This window comes from Trichosurus vulpecula, chromosome 7, assembly GCF_011100635.1.
Source record: "Trichosurus vulpecula isolate mTriVul1 chromosome 7, mTriVul1.pri, whole genome shotgun sequence".
NCBI lineage: Eukaryota > Metazoa > Chordata > Mammalia > Diprotodontia > Phalangeridae > Trichosurus > Trichosurus vulpecula.
Genome location: NC_050579.1, coordinates 254773726 through 254794452, shown reverse-complemented (window position 1 = coordinate 254794452; position 20727 = coordinate 254773726). Strand labels below are relative to the sequence as shown.

At 39.0% G+C, this 20727-nt stretch overlaps 1 protein-coding gene and 1 pseudogene across 1 annotated transcript in view; both read right to left on the bottom strand.

The window, feature by feature from the left end:
- The window catches only part of LOC118856429, a 53214-nt pseudogene extending 47716 nt beyond the window's left edge, over positions 1 to 5498 (bottom strand).
- Positions 1 to 16791, bottom strand: part of FOXK2 (forkhead box K2) — a 122598-nt gene extending 105807 nt beyond the window's left edge. Inside the window, exon 1 of the mRNA XM_036767956.1 lies at positions 15996 to 16791. Coding sequence (XP_036623851.1) covers positions 15996 to 16495 — 500 coding nt within the window. The 5' untranslated portion in view covers positions 16496 to 16791. The remainder of the gene's footprint in view (positions 1 to 15995) is intronic.
- Positions 16792 to 20727: the final 3936 nt, after the last annotated feature.

The following is a 20727-nucleotide window of genomic DNA, read 5'->3' as shown; positions in this document are numbered from 1 at the left end:
TTAGCACTTAGTCTCATTCTATATATTTGTAATTATTTACTTTCTGTCTATCTGATTATTTCTCTCTTCCCTCTTAATCCTTTCTTGTCTTCCAAACTTCTGTCCTAATTCAGGGAATAAAATCAAAATTATGAAAATATGTTAATGCCAAAAGGAATTTAAACTCTTGTTCCTCTTCCAGCATGAGAAGCAATGTCATAGCACTGTACTGTCTAGCATAGAATTTGGGGAGGTGAATGCTACTTTTAATTATGAAATCATCATACCTGCTAAAACATGTACTATAATAACTTCTGCTAATGCAGAGGAAAGGTTTCCACAAGATAATTTCGCTATGAAAAACTGTTCCTAGACATACAATACACTCTGAATTTTAAGACATTAGAAAAGTAGAGGCCACTGTATAAAAATATTAAAAACTAACTGAAATATAAGTGTGACCAATACAAAGTTCTTAACACTGTAACATTTCATTCTCCTTTTATAAAGGGATGAATAATCACTTGGTAATTAAGTAGCAACCTTGCATCATGCCACTAACCCCACAGATTCTTTCAATCTGTGAAAGGTATAATTTCTACTGGCATCCCTGCCTTGTGAGCTAGGCTAGTTTTTTCCTAAAAGGCTGTCTCTGAGATTTGGTTGGAACAGAGCACTAGAGATCAAGCAGTTGACACAACCTCCTGGCCATGTGAGGTATAAAAGGAGTCAGCACCCTTCAGACTTGATGGATGTCTCACTGTCCTGTGAGTCAATACCATTTGCTGACCAGATCTGTTTTTATATAGCGACAAGGGGAGAAGACTACATGAACTAGATTCTATAAAATTGTTCCTCTAACAAGACGGATAGGACATAGAAATACTCTATTGTTAAATGGATCACACTTGTCTGAGTTCCTTCACAAACAGGCTTCAACTCCACAAGAGGCAGAGGCCTTCAGTTTTAGCCCTAACACCCAGACTCTTCCCCTACAATTAACCCCTACCTACCTGCCTACCTGGATCCTGAGTAATGCTGCTTTACCAGATTCATCTACAGCTATGCTCACTATAAGAGGGGCATGCACAACTGCAATTCAGTCATTAATCAAGTTACATGTAATACCCTAAGGAACTGTGGTCCTGACATATGAAAGAGTCCTGAGTGATAGACTGGAAATGATCTTTATCTACACTGATTTCTGGCTAGTGGCTATGGGCATGGCTAAGTGATTTGGGATCTGGAAAAAAAACATCTGGAAAATCAAAAGTTCTACTATTTAGTGTCCAAATCGAGGGAGAATTTTCCTGATGTCTTCTACTGCATGCAGTTATTTGTGGAGCATTTCATCACTAATCAGAGACATCATCTAACCTCTACTGAACTAAAGAAGGTTGATGGCCTTATGAGAATGGTACAAGGTGGGGAATGGGTCTATCGCCAATATAGACATGAGTTGTGATACCATGTTATGGTACACTGGAGACTCTATGATTCCCTTAAGAATAAGGCAGCTATTTCTACACATTTAGGTTCCTGCCAATCGCACTCACCCACAATTGGAAAACTGGCCCTGTTCTCCCATCTTAGGGCAATTACTGAGGTACAGGTGTCCCACCTCTGACAACAAGCTATGTCTCCTTTCCCCAGGGGTGACTTGAACAACTCCTTTCCAGAAAATGCTTGGGAAATTAAGGAGTAATATAGCTAAGAAGTGTCTTACTTTCTAACAACATGAGGGAGACAAAATTTTCTCCACTTAAGCAATCCTGAATCACTGGATGAAGGCAAGGCAAAGACCTTACCAAATACTCCCAATACCTAGAAAATGCACCACATTAAATTCTTATCAGGAAGTTAGCTGTTGTTGTTATTTTAAAATACAGTGACTTTTCTAGGCCAGATCAGGTTAGGGAGACAAAGAGGTTCATGGACACTCTTGACTAGGTCTGATCAGGAGCGTACCACATCTAGAGCACTCCAGCACCCACCATGTCACGAACTTCCAGGCAGGAAGAAATGCCAGGAGATCTGTGAACTAGCAAAGGATACATGCATAGTTATTATCTGGTGGCTCTGTCACCCACTGCTCTGTGCGCCTGGGTCACAAATCCAGGGCAAAACGAGGCAAGGACCTGAACCTAGCGATATCAGAGCAGTTGCGATAGTGGGCCCAAGCTATAGCAAAGAAGTTCAAAAACAACAATTGTTTTAAACCCAGGAAGAGAATAAGGATTCAGTTCTAGCCTCCAGCTCAGGATGAAGCCCACAGAGGAACAGCTAGTATAGGAACCCGGACCAAAGAGAACCCTCCAATTTAGTGGTTCTGAAGCTGCTGTGGCTGAGTCCAGCAGCAATCTACCACACTTCCAACCTGAGACAAGCCAACAAATGCAAATGTGGATCAGGAACTTGAACAGCCTTATATCAGGGAGGCAGTGAGCAGATTTTGCCCTGGATCACATCCTTTTAGGAGCACTAAAAGATTACATGTACCCGCCTGAGCTGTGAAAGCAGCAAAGGGATACAAGAGTTCAGAAGCTCAATGTAACCATTTCCCCCCCAGAAGTCTACAGATCCCAGCCCTAACATAATATCTGAAGTCAAAAAGGACATTTGAACAGTGAGGAAAAAACTAAAAAGAAAAAACAATCCCGTTATAATGAGCCATTATAGGGACAGAGAAACTAAAGACACAAACATTGATTAAGAAAATGATCCCAAAACGTCTAATCAAAGCTTCAAAGTAAAACACAGATGGGGAATAAGTCCAACCACAATTCCTCAAAGACATAAGACGAAGAGTTTTTAAAAGGACCTAACAAAAATGCAAAACCCAAAAGGGGTACAAGAAAAATTGGGAAAAGAAATGAGAGCTGTGGAAGACATGAAAAGAGAATTAACCACTTAAAACAAGAGGTACGAATTCCTACTTAAGAAAATAACAAATGACCAAATGGAAATTAATAACTCCATGAGACAACAAGAAATATTAAAACAAAGTGAAAAGATCAAAAGAAAAAAAATGAAAATGTGAGATATCTCATAGCAAAAACAACTAATCAAAAAAACAGACTGAGTAAAGATAATTAAATAATCACTGGACTGCTCAACAACCATACTGTCAAAGAGAAAAAAAAATACAGACCAGAGAGATTTATAAACAAATACTACCAGACATTTAAAGAACAATTAATTCTAACACTATATAAAATTTTTGAAAAAATAGAAAAAGAAGGGGACCTACCAAATTCCTTCTATGACACAAATATGGCCTTGATACCTAAATGATCCCTAGACCCAAAAGAGAGACAAAAAAAATTATAGACCAAAATTCTTAATTATCTTTACTGGTGTAAAAATTTTAAACTAGAGCAACATATCACAAAGATTATACACCATGATCAGGCTAGATTTATACAAGAAATCCAACATTAGCTTAATATTAAGAAAACTATAAAAACAACCAACCATATCAATAACAAAAATAATATGATTATTTCTAGGTATTCAGAAAAAGGTTTTGACAAAATGAACCATTCAATAAATGGATCTTTCCTTAAAAAAAGAAAAGTAGTATCTATCTAAAAACCAAGAGCCAGCATTATCTGTAGATAATGGGATAAGCTAGATAAGCTAGAACATTGTTTCTTAAACTATGGGTTGTGACCCCATATGGGGTCACATAACTGAATGTGGAAGTTGCAAAAAATTTGGAAACAGTAAAAGGTTTCTGAACATGCAACAACCAAAAATTAATTCAAAATCAAATGCATAATGAATCCAAGGTGTTTCTAGCAGCACTTGCCTGTGCTGTATCACATGACTTCACTGCAATCTTGGTTCTGAACACACATATGCACTTTGCCCTGTGTATGCTTGTCATGCCACACAATGCCAATGGATGCTGCCAGAAATGCATTAGCTCATATTTGAGACTATTGTATGTTAAGAACTGCAGTGTTTTTACTATACATAAAAAGTTTTCTATCCTTACTGAAACATAAGTTTAATTACGGAAAAGAAAGATTTTTAATAGTTTCCTACCATTATTCCTTAGTCTGTAACAAAGTTGGTTGGTTGTTGTCCTTCATTCACAAAGGGGACCAAAATGACATCATTATGCTTGAGTCAAGACTCAATGCGTCCAACTGTGGCTCATCAGGCCAATACGAGCTCAAAATGCTCTACCACAGGTCAGGCACAAATAGTCCATGTGAACATTTGGGGTGGATACTCCAAATTTGCGTATCTTGCACTTCCTTTGAGCTGTTTCAATTATGCTTTGCTCATAGAGCACAGCACCTTCTCTGATGTGGGCACACCAGGCTGAGCAGTCCTGTGCTAATGTCTCCCATGTCGCACAATCAATTCCAAAGTTCTTAAGAGAGATCTTTTCTTGAGAGTGTCCTCGTATCGCTTCTTCCGACCACCACGTGAATGCTTGTCCTGTGTGAGTTCTCTGTAAAATAGTCTTTTTGGCCAAAAGGACGTTTTGCATTCGAGCAACATGGCCAGCCCATCAGAGTTGTGCTCTCTGAAGCAGAGTTTGAATGCTTGGCAGTTTAATTCGAGTAAGGACCTCAGTGTCTGGTACCTTATCCTGCCAGGTGATCTTCAAAATCTTCCTAAGACAATTCAAATGGAAGTGATTCAGTTTCCTGGCATGGCACTGGTAAACTGGCCAGGTATCACAGGCATACAACAATGAGGTCAGCACCACAGCTCTGTAGACCTTCAGTTTGGTAGTCAGTCTAATACCTCTTCTCTCTCATACTTTGCTTCTGAGCCTCCCAAACACTGAGATAGCTCTAGCAATGAGTGTGTCAACCTCATTACGGGCCAAAAAACCTATGGTGCATCTCAACTACTCAGTGCTGACAGAGCTACATTGATTAGTGATAAGGACAAGATCCTAGAGAGATAGATGGGCTGAACACTTCCACAGTATTCTCGACAGACCATCATCAATCAATGCTGAGGCCACTGACCATTTACCTCAGGTTGAAGTCAATCCCTCCCTAGCAGACGTTCCAGCCGAAGAAGAGGTTTTGAATGCCATTAGGCTCCTTTTGTGTAGCAAGGCACCTGGTGCTGATTCTATTCCAGCTGAGATTTACAAGGTAGGGGGTCCATTTCTCATACAAAAGCTGACTGAAATTTTCCAGGTTACATGGCAAGAGGAGGGTATCCCCTAGGAATTCAAGGATGCCTCTATTGTCCATCTCTATAAAGGTAAAGGCAATAGATTGTCCTGTGACAATCACGGGGTGAGGGGGGCAGTCTCTCTGTTAATCATTGCTGGCAAGATTCTTGGCAGAGTCCTCCTTAATAGGCTGATCCTTCACCTGGAAGATGGTCATCTACCTGAGAGCCAGTGTGGCTTCGGAAAGGATTGAGGAACAGTCAATACGGTGTTTGCTGCGCGACAACTCCAAGAGAAATGCCAGGAGCTGAACAAAGTTCTGTATACAATGTTTGTAGATCTGACCAAGGCTTTTGGTGCTATTAGTCATGAGGGCTTATAGGAAATTATGTTGAAATTTGGTTGCTGGGAGAAGTTCATCAGCATCCTACTTCAATTTCATGACAGCAAGCTTGCCTGGGTTCTGGATAATGGACAATGCTCTCGTGCCTTCCCAGTCACCAATGGAGTGAAAGAAGGCTGTGTGCTTCTTTCCATGCTTTTTAGCATGATGCTTTCAGCCATGTTGTCAAATGCTTTCAATGAGGATGAACATGGCATCAAGGTCAGTTACTGCACTGATGGTAAATCCTTCAACTTGAAAAGCCTACAAGCCAAGACCGAAGTAGAGAGAGAGATGATTCATAATTTTCTGTTTGCAGATGATTATGCACTCAATGCAGCCTCTGAAGCTGAGATGCAATTCTCTGTTGCTTGTGCTAATTTTGGCCTAACAATTAACACCAAGAAAACACAGGTGCTCCATCAGCCACCACCACACCATCCATACGTGGAACCATCAGTTACAGCAAATGGAGAAGTTTTGAATGCTGTGGGTAAGTTCACTTACCTTGGTAGTGTTTGTAACAAAGTAGAATATCTTTGTATTGTATTCTGTTAGCATATCTGATTTTAAAAATTGCTGTTTTACAGAAACATAAGTGTTTAACTACAGCAAGTAAAGACAAAAGCCCTTTAATGATATTTCTCCACCGTCAGCGCTGTGTGTATATAAGTGTGAACATCAATTTTTTAAATTAAGTAAAACAAATGTATTTTCACAAACTAAAGCTAGTATTTGAGAAATAATTAGCAATATTTATTTACATTTTAGGACAAAAATATTTTTTGGTTATGGATAAGCGACTAAATTTAGATAGAAGAGGTAAAAATACTGTTGGCAATGCAGCAGAGTCTTCACTATTAGGTACACCTAAATTGACAAGAAAAAGAAAATATGTTGAATCATTTCTGCAATATGGATTAACTTCTAATAATGATGATAGTGTGCAGACACCTCTTTGCTTAATTTGTAATAAAATTTTGGCTGCAGAGAGTATAAAACCAGCCAAATTAAAACAACATCTTAATACCAAGCATGCAGTATACTGTAATAAACCAAAGGAATATTCTGAATGACTTTTAAAATCTTCAAATAAAGAAAAACAAATTTTTGAAAAATTTGTTACTGTCAACAAAAAGTATTGACTTGCATTTTACAAAACTTATTTAATTGCAAAAACTAAAAAGCCCAACGTGAGAGGAGATTTTGTGTTACCTTCTGCTATTAAAATGTCAGAAACCGTTCATGGGAAAAAGTAAGGAAATAAAATTCATAAAATTCCTGTATCAAATGTTACTGTTTCTAAAAGAATTTCTGAAATTAGTAATGACCAGTTCCAACACCTTATTACTAGGCTTAAGGGCAGCCCAAAGTTCACAATTCAGTTAGATTGCAAAGTTGTTACTTTATGTGAGATATGTTTATGAAGGAAGATATGTTTACACACACACACACACACACATACATATATATAGACACACACACGCATATATGTCTTAAAGTAGAATTTTTCACAAATAAAGCTTTACAGTGGAAAAATTGCATTGGGGTCTTTATAGATGGTGCTGGAGCAATGATGGGTGAGAACATTGGATTTGTAGCAAAAGTTAAAGCTGGCGGCAATGAACGTATCACTTTTACTCACTGTATGATCCACTGGGAAGCACTCGTAGCCAAAAAAACATCACTACAGTTAGATGTTGTGCTGTTATACTATCAAAATCATTAACTTCATTAAAAGCTGTGCCCTTAATAGTTGTTTTCTAACCTTTGCAAAGACATGAACTCTGATTATAAAAGTTTATTATTAGATGTGGAGGTAAGGTGGCTCTTAAGAGGATGAAGTTTAAACGAATTATTGAAACTGAAAGTTGAAGTAGTTATATTTTTAACAAAAACTTGGGAAAATTGGAAAGCAGTCATAGAAAACAGGTATCAGATAACATCTCACACCATATACCAAGAAAAGTTCCAAATGGATACGTGATTTAGACATAAAGGACAGTATCATAAACAAATTAAAAGAGCCTGGAAGATCCTGTCAGATCTATGGCTAGGGGAAGAACTTATACGAAAAGAAGTAGGTTCACAAGAGGCAAACTTTGACTACATAAATGTAAAGTTTTTCTACAAAGAAAACCAATGCCAATGCAGCAATTAGAAGAGAAGTAGGTAAATGGGGGGGAAACTCTGCAGCAAGTTTCTTTAATGGTCTTATTTCTAAGATGTACGGGGAATTGGATCAAATTTATAAGAATGAGGCATTTTCCAGTTGACAAATGGTTAAAAGATATAAACAGGCAGTTTTCAGAGAAAGAAATCCAACCTATTGATAGCCATAAGAAAAATGCTCTAAATCACTAATATGTAGAGAATTGCAAACAACTCTGAGGTAACATTTCATACCCATCAGATTGGCAAAGAGAAAATGACAAATGCTGTAAGGGCTTTTTGGGGGGGAAAAGTATATTAATACACTGTTGGTGGAGACATGAACTGATCCAGTCATTTTCCAAACCAATTTGGAATTAAGCCCCAAAAGCTATTAAACTGTTTTATTAGCTATTATACCCAGCAACATCTCTACTAGTTCTATACCCCAAAGGGATCAAAGAAATAGAAAAAAAGATTCATGTGGATAAAAATATTCATAATACCTCTTTTCATAGGATGCCTAGGTAGTGCAATGGATAGAGTTCTGGGCCTGGAGGCAGGAAGACCTGAGTTCAAATCCAGCCTCAGACAGTTACTAGCTGTGTCACTCTGGGCAAATCACTTAACTTTGTTTGCTTCAGTTTCCTCATCTGTAACATGTGCAGTAAAAGGATATGATAAACCACTCCAGTAGCCAAGAAAACCCCAAAAAGGTGTCATAAAGAGCTGGACACAATAGAAATGACTAAAAAAAAAACCAAACATCTTTTTGTGGTAGCAGAGAATTGGAAAATGAGGGGTTATCTACCAATTGGTGAATGGCTTCAAGAATGTAGCCCAGCAATAGTTGAAATGCTGGCTTATCTGGAAATTATTCTGCCTCTGGACATAAACTTAGTGAGATCAAAACTATGTAAGAACTGAACTAAATCTGGGTCTCATCTACTTCTTCTCCCAACTCATATAGAATAGAGAGGATTATGTTCCCCAAGATATTGGGAGAAATGATTATACATATTTTGCACTATATTCTGAAAATATATAATAATCCTTTGAAAAAGCTAGTTAAGTGGTTAAATGAAATAAGGGTACTAATCACTGGCCCCCTAAAAATGAAAGGAACACAGATGGTAGGGAAGCAAACTGATGGCAATAAAGAAGTCCCTCCCCAAACACTGACTACATAAGAACCCCAAGGGAGAGATATAACAAGCCTTGACTATTCCAGAGATTACAGCCAGAATTAACTATGTTACACGAGTTGATGTCCATCAATTGGAAAATGGTAATGGAATATTATTGTGCTGTAAGGAACAATGACTATAACAAATACTGAGGATCATGTAAAGAATTGTATAAACTGATGCAAACTGAAGTAAGCAAAATGAGAAAAACAATATAGAAAATAACCAATACAATATAAATGGAAAGAAAAATAACACTCAAAACTGAATGCTTTGAAATTATAATCACCAAACTTGGACTAATACAGAATAGAACAGGAAAGAATTTATTAAGCAATTCCTAAGTGCTGGAGATCCAAAGAAAAATCAAGAGTCTCTGCTTTCAAGTTCATATTCTAACTGGGTGAGACAACACATAAAAGTGTTCTATTTCATGGCATAAAAAAGGTCAAGTGATACTTAGTTCTTGGCAAAGAAAGTAGCAAGGTAGATGGTCCTCAAACCAAGAGATTAATGGGTCCAAGGATCAAAGGGGAGCGGGTCTCTGAGATACTTCCATTAGAGGTCAGAATGAGGGGAATCAGCATCCAGGTGACAGTAGGTGTCTAGCACCTGGTGGGAAATGGGCAATGGAGCTTGGGTTGGAGAAAGATAATATCCATGGCCCACCACCTTGGTGGCTCATGGTGCTCCATGGCTGGACCACCCACTGGCAAGCTGGGGCAGGGGAAGGGAAGGTCCCTGACTAACCTGCAGTATTAATCCCAAATATCAGGCTGCCTTAAAGAAATAAGAAAATACCTCCCTCTGCTTCTTTGCAAAGGTAGGAGACCAAGTGTTTTTTTTTTTTTAAGTTCTAGAGAGATACTGGCATATTTGTAGGCAACAGAGAAGGCTAGGGGAAGGTGAAAAGGTAATGAATTCAGTTTTGGACATGCTGAAGTTATGGGACGTCTAATTTGAGATATTCAATAGGAAGTTGGAGATGTGAGATGCGGAAAGAGGTCAAAAATTATCTATTAAGATTAAATACTACATAGTAGCCAAAAACATTGATAATGTTTCAAAAAAAAACCTAGTTATATAGTTGTATGGATTAACTGCTTACTATTTCTGCCTAATTACTATTTTTATTTTGGTCAGACCTGTGATTTCATTAATGTAGAGAATTTCTGGAGAAACTTGCTCCACAAATGAAAATCTGCAATTATGCTGCAATTTAGTCTTAGAGAGTTGCTTGGGGTAAGGGTAGCGCTTGGGGTAAGGGTGGCAGGGTAGTAACTAAGAAGTCAAGAGTCTTGTCCAGCATCACAGAGCCCACATGTCATCAGAGGTAAAATCTGAACCCAGGTCTTCCAGACTCCAAGGCTGGTCTTGATCCTCTATTCCCTAAGCCAGCTTTTGATTAAAAATCTAAACTGTTCATCCTTAAGTTTGTTGGCAATCTTAAAACAATTAAAAGGATCATCATACACTATCAACAACAAAGAGATAAGAAAGGATAAATTTTGGAACAGATTAGTGTATTTAATTTTATTTTTAAGAATGTCCTAAACACTTGTGGCTCATTCACTTCCTGAAGACAACCAAGAAATATACAATCAGTGGAAGATATAAAACATGGTTTCTGCCCTTAAAGCTTCTTAAAGTCGGAAGAACTGTGATAAGTTTTTTTTTTAAAAAGCTGCTATATATTAGTATAAAGAGAAAATACTTTTCATGGACAGGATAAAGACTAGAATGCTAAAGACTGGAAAAGGTAACTTTTACTAATTAAAGTCACTTTTTCATTGAAGGCTATATCATAACCATTGTCAGAGAAGTACAGTAAGTCTGTTAGATTTAAGCATCTGTACTATATTTATAAAAATCCACCCAAAAATGTTTTGAGGATTTTTTTTACTTCCAGTGGGCCTGAAGTCTTGCCTCTATTGATGAACTCTGGCCAACATATATATTGATATACTGAGAGACAGACTTCTTTTAGAATCACAGAAATTCCCAAATGGAGATAGGATACTACAACACAACACTATATTTATGAGATGTCACCAAAAGTAAAGAAATCTATCTAAGAGAGGAAGATACACATTCTTCAATGGCCTGAGAGCTTACCCATAGAAAATGGGATACAATTAAGGAAAGGCTTAGAAAAATGAATTATTTGTTAAAGGCAAGCTTAATATCCAAAATGAAAGAGATATGGTTTCACAATCAAAAATGTATCATTATCTTGGGAACTTGATGCCAAAAAAACAAGAGACTGCAGCAAAAGGACAGCAGAGGTTTTTTTTTAAAATATTAAGAAATTTTTTTAAGATGTAAAAAGTTGTAAAATGTATCGTATAAGTCAAATAATTATTTTACTTTGTCAAGTAATTCACACATACTTGTATCTTAAATTGTGGTTATGATCAGAAAAGTAACTGACCACACCCACAATAAAGGTAATTTCCAATAGAACGCAAAATTACAAAAATTTTAAAAGTCACAACACATTCCAGTGAAACATCATTTTATTTTTCCATTAACTGAAATTACTAAATGAAGGATAAGTTTGTTAATCACATTTTAAAATCATCTTTGAAGTGGTAAAATGCGACATAACTGAGTTAAGGTGATGTCACATTAGCATCTTTACAGAAAAGATTATTATATTTGCTCTTATTTCTGTGAAAAAGTATTACCTTGCTGTAGTAATTTGAAAGTTCACACAGGCTCAGATTGTAAAAACAACAAAGATACCAAATCACAATACAGACAATTCTCACTTTGAGTAAATTAAAATTATACAAATTTGACTTTAAATAATTCTGAAAGAAATCCTCATTCCAAAAAAACACCTATGTTAACTTTAATGTATAGTACTGTGCTCTCCTTCTCTTCCTGCTCCTCAGCTGGGGGCTCCATGGCCTCCCATCCCTCACCAAAAAAAAAAAAAAAAAAAAAAATCCACCAAGTGAAAGCAGAAGAATGGCTCACCTGGATCAGGGACTTGGCTTGAGTCACATAGGTGGGGAACCTGCAACCTTGAGGCCACACATGGCCCTCTAGATCCTCAAGTACAGCCCTCTGACTGAATCCAAACTTTACTTTGATAAAAGGATTTGTTCTGTAAGTCTTGGACTCAGTCCAAAAGTTGCACCCAAGGACCTAGAAGGCCACATGTAGCCTCAAGGCCGCAGGTTTCCCAGCCCTGGCTGAGACCCCTAGCACCTAGAGAGGAGACCTTTGCCTGCCCTGCCCACCTGCCCTGCCCACCTGCCCTGCCTGTCTTCAGTTCAATGTCCGGTCTGTTGCCTGTCCCCTCTTGTCCGTGTCCCTGTCTGTGTCCAACCTCCACGTGGCTCGCCCCACCCCATGTTCCTCCTCCTGCTCTCACTTGTCTGTCCCTGCCATCATGTATTCTTGAACTGTGGTAGCCTCCTCCCTTTACCAGCAGACTCCTACAATATGTAAATTGATTGAGGTCTACAGAATGTCCACAAATAGCAAGAACTATCTGTTTAAGTTAAAACAAAAAAAGAAAAAAGCCTGATCACACTCCTTAAAAAATAAAAACTTTTTCCTTCATACAAAAACCAAGAATTCTTTCATTCCTTCAAATTACAAAAAGATCAAACACTTACATTTGTTCCCTAAACAACGAAGAAAACTAATAGTATGGAATTATTCAAAAGTTAGACTCCCACCATCTAATTTACAAGTTAAAAGATAATGTCATAGAAATTAGACATTTTTATTACTGGTCTAAACACCGGAACACTGACAAGCAACTATTTCAGCATCAATAGCAGTTAGTTTTCCAAGTAAACAACAAAAAGTTTAGCCTTTCTTATGGTGAAATGTAGCTCTTCGTAGCAAACTCAATTGGTTCTATTTAACGAGCAAGTAATTTATGGTCTAGTAAATTTAAAATTCTTTTAAGCTTAATTTTAAGGAATATTATTCAATATATTATATTTATTACCTTCTGCAGTACTTGCAGGATCTATGATTTCTCCAATGTAGGTGCTCCAACCACAACCCTTTTATAACTTGTACTCAGTCTTTGAGGCTTGCTTTGGCTAAAAATACTATCAAAATGACAAAAAAAAATGTATACACCTTATCCAGGTTAATGGTCCTAAAACACTATTTTATGTCACTCTGAAACTCAAAAGTTTATTTTAAAGACCAGAGCCAGATACTTAGGTTAGTAGTTTTCCCATCTAAATCACAAACTTTCTGACTACGAAGAGGCTTTAAAAAATACTGGTCACAGCACAGAGAACAGAGCTATACCCCCAAGTGCCCCCTAAATAAAACAGAGTATCTTTAAAAAATGACTCTAGGAAAGTTATCTATCCTGCTCTCCCTCAGGAAAAAAAAAAATCACCCACAAGTTTTAATTTAACCATTCCCTCACAATCCTATCCCATTTTGGTTTACCAGTCATTGTATATTTGCATTAATGTCAACTCTGCTTTGGGGACAAGGTGGTTAAGTTAACCAAACGTAATTAGCATAATAGAGAAAACATGATTTGTGTTCAAATACTATTAGAACCAAGTTTAAAATATAGCCATCTTACAATATCCTGTTCTCCATTCCTCTCCCCAAAATTGTCAATATGGCATGTTTAGCTATAAACACTATATAGGAAAAAAACCCACATTTGAGGTTTAAACTACATGTATATTTTTAAACTATATATGTTTGTGTGTGTGTGTGTGTGTGTGTGTGTGTGTGCGCATGCGTGTACAAGAGAGACTGTATTTTTCTGCATTCACAGGAATTTGGATGTAGATTCTAAATTAAACTGCACTTGAACTGTACTCTGAATTTACTTATTTGCACTCTTAAATTCAGTACTTAGTCAGAAGTAAAAAAATCTGAAATATGATTTAAGTATAATTAAGAATTTGCTAATTGTTTCAAATTACTGTGTTTTGATTTAGGCTTGCTTTTATTTTCTGAAAGGAATGTGTGACATCAAATTAAATCCCAAAGTTAAATTCCAGACAAGGATTTTGACAATCATCTATCCTTCCCTATTGTCTGGAATCAACAAAACTACTTAGCTTACTACTAATACTACTAAATTTTGTCTTTTGTCCTTTAACTGTTACTATGTTATAATTAAAATTGGCATGATTCGTCTCTTGAGCAAAGAAGTTTCTTTTCAAAAACAAATACTAATGATTTTACTTACAAAGATTATCACAAAATGCTAAGGAGTTGACCACATTACTAAACCTTGCATTTATTCTCTTCTACATTGCAAATGACTCAATATGTTTTCCTAAACTGTGATTTCTGATAAGAACAGAGTTACTAAAGGCCCCTTTAAAATTGTTTTAATTTGTCTTATTTGATCCTGCTAGGAGATATTTAGCAGATTTTAAAAGTCTGAAAATAAAGGTTATGGAATACAGAACTTTCATCCCAATACACCATTCAAAAATCATTACAAATTCTGGCTTGCTATATAATAAAAGATTCTCTTTTGACTACATAAATAAATCATTATTAGAATTCATTCGACATAAACATTTTCTCCCTCTACCAAACTTTTGGAGTGAGATGACAAATTCAAGAGAATTATTTAAGTATCACAATTTAAAACCTTCACAGAGAGCAAAGATATTTGTTAATGAAAAATTGTCATATTAATAGCATATTATCATCTATTTCCAAACCAGTAAACAGTACAATGGTAAATTTATTATTGAGAAGAACATTCTAAAACACTTATTATCAGTTGTTTTGTCTTTCAATGGGTACATGCCTCCTACAACCTTAAACAGTAACTTGGGGAGAAAAATCAAATAATCAAGACCTTTTTTTCAATAAACAAAGCAGAAATAATTCAGCATACAAATAATAACTACAAATACAATGCTCCGTAAACAATTCCTTTAGGAATAATTAGCATTTCCTAGCAACCAAGTTCCAACCGAATATTAACCTACAAAAATTACAGTATGAAGAAAAGTTGCTTTTAGTACTATTGCATTAACTATCATGACTGAGGTACTTGACACTTTAAAATCAAGTAATTCCATCATTCAAAAATTTAAATGATCTACCCCTAAAATGTCTAAATCAATGCCTTTTAAAAGATGTCAAAGGCATCTAAATTTTGAGGTTGAAGGCATGAACTTGTTTCAAGTGCTTCTGAACACAGGCTATCAAAAAATATTGTGCGAACAGTTAGTCCCATGCAACTTTAAAAAATGTTCAGTTATTAAGCAGTTATCATTAAGATAATACTAATTTCCCTCTTGTCAATGACAAGAGTTCTACCTATTATAAGACTCTCCATAGCTTCCGTAGAAGATTAAATATTTATTGAATAAAGAAAGAAAACTATTAAGAGGTGTTGTGTAATGCCCATATTACTCTATTTAACAGAAACCAATGATCGACACGAACAGTTTACCAATGATTTTAGTGTTAAAAATATAAACAGTACTAAGGTTTACATCAAAACAAAAACAAAACAAAACACCCTGGACAGCACCTGACAGCAGAGAACTAAACTTGGCATGCCAGTAACATGAGAACTGGATGTGCATGTCGGAAAAGCAGCCTACATAGCAAAGCTACAGCAAAAAGGCATCATCACTGGGTGACACAGTATAAGCATGACCTGTACTACACACCAAGGAAATTAGAAATTATCATGGCGAGCTGGTGGGGCTGTTCAGATACAATAATTACTCCATTCACTGGAAGACGGTAAGGCATGCAGCAATCAACACGCAAACCACTCCAAAAGCGCCCTCCCAGGCAGCACAGGAGATGGCTGCATCTCTCGGGGAAAGGGCAATTCATTTTAAACACAGAGCTGTCCCCCTTCCCTACAAGCATCCCAGCTCCTACCTCACCCTTCCGTCCAGCTGGGGAGGCCTTACAACTGCTGGAAGGGTTGGGGGAGGGATAAGCCCCAGAGGGAAGACTGGGCTGCCCGCTCTCCGGGCTCCCAGAGCACCACCGCAGGAGGGGTGCAGCAGAGAAAGGAGGAGAGAACTAATCAATACAGAAGGAAGTCATCAAGGAATGATGGGGAATGTTGGGCTGAGCAGACGCGAATAAAGAGGAGTGAGGAAGTTGGTGGGTTCGCGGGGAAAAGGCGCCCTGGATCGCCGGCTGGGCTACTCACACTCGGGGAAGCTGCAGCGGGGGGGCCCCGCGCCTCTGGAACACGCCGTCCACGAAGACGCCGTTCTTGCCGAGGCAACGCAGGTAGAAGTCTCCGCCCGTGTTGGGGTCCTCAGCGGGGCTGTGCTGTGAAGGTGGGGGCGGCGGGGGCGGCTGCTGCGCCGGGGGCTGAGGCTGAGATGGTTGCTCCTCAGCACCCGAGGCCACTGGGGTCGGGCTGCCTCCTGGGGGGGTGAAGATCTCAAGGTGGCGCCGGGAAATGAAGCTCGAGTGGCCCATGCTCACATCTACGGAGCCCTGCGACGAATTCCGCCCGATAGTCACCGACCGCTTTTTCATCAGATACTCGAATTCGCGGCCCTCCAACCGGGCCACGGCCCAGTCCCCCGGCGGGGACCCTCTACAGCCGCCGCCGCCGTCACCATCGCCACCACCACCACCACCACCACCGGACCCGGGCGGGGGGGCCGAACCTGTGCCGGAGAGCATCGCCGCCGCCATCCCGGGGCCTGGAAGGTGGGAGGGAGGAACGAGGCTGCCCAGAGCCCGGCGAGCGGGAGCGAAGAGCCCCGAGGCCCCTGGGTCGAAGCCCACGGGCGGAGGCAGCACTGGTGCTCGGACTCAGCCGGCCACAGCGGCTGCACACACCGAGAAGATGGGAGGGGGGAAAGGGAGGGGGAGAGGGGAGGATTAGATGAGAGAACTAGTGAGAAGGTAAGGGGGGAGGGGGGAGGCTGCGAAGGGGAGAAAGGGGGGAGGGAAGCAAAGTGAAAGGCTCAACTTAGCTTGGCAGCGCTGGCATCCCGCCCCTCCGGGCTGGTGACTGACAGCCACTTCCCGCCATTAGGAATGCAGCACGGCAATGGGGCTATCGACAACTAGCCTATGGCAGGGAACATCGGCCATCGGGTTCGGTTGTAGGGTCCCCCCCCCCCCACCCCAACAAGCTAGACTTTGGGAGGTACGGAAAACCTGGAGCGGTCGAGCATGGAACTCCGGAATGTGGGTTCTGTGCACTAAACCCTGGCCTGGCTGGGGATAGAGTCGCTGTCCCTAAATTCCGGGAGGGAGGGCGCTACGAGGTCAAGAAAGACAAGCTCCGTGGCTCCGGGTGGAGCCGCTGTAGTCGTTAAACATGAAGCCAGACCCTCAAGGTCACGGAGGGGACGGAAGACATGACAACTGTTTTCTTTCTCCTCTAAACCCTCTACGCTGAGGAATAATGTGAACGTGGCCTTCTGGCGGCGGAGCGTTCCGGGTCCCAGACCTAGAAAAGGGCACCGGAGCTGCCGAGGATGTGCCTGTAGCTTATCTCTGCCACCGCAGGGCTTCACAGGAGCAAGTGGCACTTGTCTCACCAGCCACCAAATCACCGGGGTGTGAAGGACTAGCCCTTTTGGAGCACGTTGTGCTTCTGGCCTGGCCTGACCCCTAGTAGTTCAAAGGGAGTCTTCATAGGTGTCACTCTTAAAATGCTTTTCCTTCTAGAATATGTAAAGACTTTGGGAAAAATATTTCTTATTCTCTTTTTGCACAACAATAGCTTAATAATCATTCTAAGGCACCAGCGTGCTGTAGTTTACACAGTCACAAAACTTAAAATGGAAAAAGGGAGAAATTACTGTAACTTCATTATCTAGTTAACCAAGTGACTAAATGTCTCCCAACTAGTACCAGCTTCTTACAAAAATTCAGTCAAAGATAACTTGTGTTAAAGGAGGTCCAAATCCCTTCACTTCTCTAGGCCTGTTTCTGATCTTTTATGGCCCCTTTTCCTATAGATGTCGGTAGGGATATTCATGTGACAAAGCTATGAAAATCACACACATATATATCACAAGAACTAGTATTAAGCTCATTTGGCTTACTGGACATCTGCCCTGTGGTCTAAAGGAAAGTAACACGTGGTCCCTATCCACAAGGAATTTTCAATCCAATTGGAGAAAAAAAAATACACAAAACAATTAGTAGACTAGTAAGTCCTCCTAAGTATAATTGATAATATATAGTACAAACATTTATCCAACAGCTATTTATTATGTACTCCCTGAACCTTCCATTTGAGAAAGTTCCAGCACCAGCTATGCAATTGCTTCAAACCTGTCAGCCTCTTAACTGTCCAGACTACTTTTCCACCTTTCCCCTGCACTGATAGCTCCCCATAAACATGCGTGAACTTTTCAGCTCCCTTTTATGTATTCTTTTCTCTCATTAGAAAATAAACTCCTTGAGAGTTTCTGCTTGAATTTTTGTTTGTATTTGTATTCCCAGCACTTATCATAGTACCTGGCATACAGTAAATGTTTAATAAATGCGTTCCTATCTTCCTGGTATGTGCAAAGCACGTATAAAACCTAAAACACAGGTCTGATCATCAGACACACAGACACACACACACAGAGTAAACTCCAGTGATTTCATCTTGCCTTCAGGAGCAAATACAAACTGTTTGGCACTGAAAGCCCTTCATAACCTAACCCCCTCTTAGCTTTCCAGTATTCTTATACCTCACTCCCTCACGTGTATTCTTTGATCCAGTGACACTGGCCTCTCAGCTGTTCCACAAACAAGATACTCGGTTTCTTCCTTTAAGTCTCAACTAAAATATCACCTACAGTAAGCCTGTGTTAATTCCAGTGCTTTACTTCTTTCATTTCCTATTTATCCTGCATATTACTTGCTTTCTATATATTTATTTGCATATTGTCTCCTCCATTAGATTTTAAACTTCTTGAGGGCAGGGACAGTCTTTTGCCTCTTTTTGTATCTCCAGTGCTTGGCACCATACCTGGCACATAACAGGTGCTTAATAAATGTTTATTGAATTGAATAAAACCTTAAGGAACTGCTTCTGTGTCACTGGGGACTGTACTCATTCCATATTCTGTGATCATTATAGTTTGATCAGGTTCAGTACTGAGGAGGGAAGGAGGAAGGGAGAGAAAGAGGGAAGAAAGAAGGAAGAAAGGAAAAGAAGGAAAGAAACAAAGGTTAAGTTTCTACTATGTAATACTATTTGCTTAGCACTGTGCTAAATATGGGCAGTGAGGTGGCTGAGTGGATAGAGTGCCAGGCTTGAAGTCAGGAAGACTTATCTTCCTGAGTTCAAATGTGGCCTCCAACGCTAACTATGTGACCCTGGACAAGTCACTTAACCCTGTTTGTTTCAGTTTCTCATCTATAAAATGAGCTGGAGGACGTGGCAATCCACTCCAGTGTCTTTGCCAAGAAAACCCCAAATGGGGTCACGAAGAATCAGACACAACTGAATAACAACAACGAAAGAGCTGAATGCGTTCCAAACATTGCATTTGATTTGTGATGTAGGTGTTGTTATTATCCTTATTTTGTAGTTGTGGAGACTGAGACAGACAGAGATTAAGTGATTTGCCCAGGATCATATAGCTAGTAAGGAGGCTAGATTTGAACTTGGGTGTTCCAGACTCCTGGTCCAGTGGCTCCTCAGGCCCAGGCCTCTAAATGAAAGGGGTTAAGCATCCTGTTCTCACACATTTCAGGTCAGTATCATCCCCAGCATACCAGAAACCATTTCATTTACAATTCTCATCTAGAGCCTTTCCCCAAAAAGGGGTAGTAAGAAGGTATTCAACATACAATATAAATTTAAGTATGAGACCTTCTTTTTATTAAAAGAAAATATCCCCATATGTTCCAAAATATTTACAGTAGCACTTTCTGTGATGGCTACAAACCAGGAACAAATTAGATGTCCATCAATTTAGGAATGGATAAACAAATTGTGGTATATAAATGTAATGGAATATTACTGTGCTGTAAGAAATGTTGTATGCAGTGAATACAGAGAAGTATAGAAAGATCCATATGAAATGATGCAGATTGAAGTAAACAGCAAAGAAAACAAGGTACATGATGTAAATGAAAAAAAAAATTATGCACAAAAAATAAAAATATATAACAGTTTTAAAGATCAGATAAAGATTGAATGAAGGCATATGAGAAGACACTTCTAACCTTCCAACCTTTGTGGGTTGGGAAGTCCACAGGTGTTATATATTACACATATTTTTGGACTTTTTCAATGTATTGAATGGATCAATGAATTGAATCAATGTATTGATCGATATCAATTGTGCTGATTGTTTTCCTCTCTTAAAAAATACTATTTGGCATGTGAAATGGCTCTCTGGGAAACTTGGGATAACTATGAGGACATAAGAAACAGACAATGTCAGTGAAAACTTATTTAAAAAAATAAACCATACACAAAAAGAATATGAAACATGGAACACAAGTATACATTTGACAAAAAACCCCTAAAAAAGATTCAGTAACTTAACTTATAACTGCTGTTACAATTGAATAAGAGGCTGTTACTTAAACTTTATCAGAACATAAAATAATTTCTAGGACTGCCAATTAGGTATCTTATATTTCATCTTGGTCTTGCATAGTCAGAACTCCCAGCGTATTTCTGCTAGTAAAGACCAGGTTTGGGAAAGTTCTCTTGTGAGTAGTTGTCTTCTCCAAAGCAGAAGCTTTCCTAGCCCCTACCCTATCATTGCAACAGCTTCTCCTTTCTTTGGAACCAAGACATCCAGGCTTCAGCACTCCATAAAGTTGCCTTGGAGTCTATACATATCTATCTTGGGCTGCATATTTGCCTAAGGTCAGGAAGAAGAAACACAAAAAAAGAATCCAATTCTGGCTCAGGCATGTTTAGGCAGGAAATACGTTTAGCTGCTATGTATTCA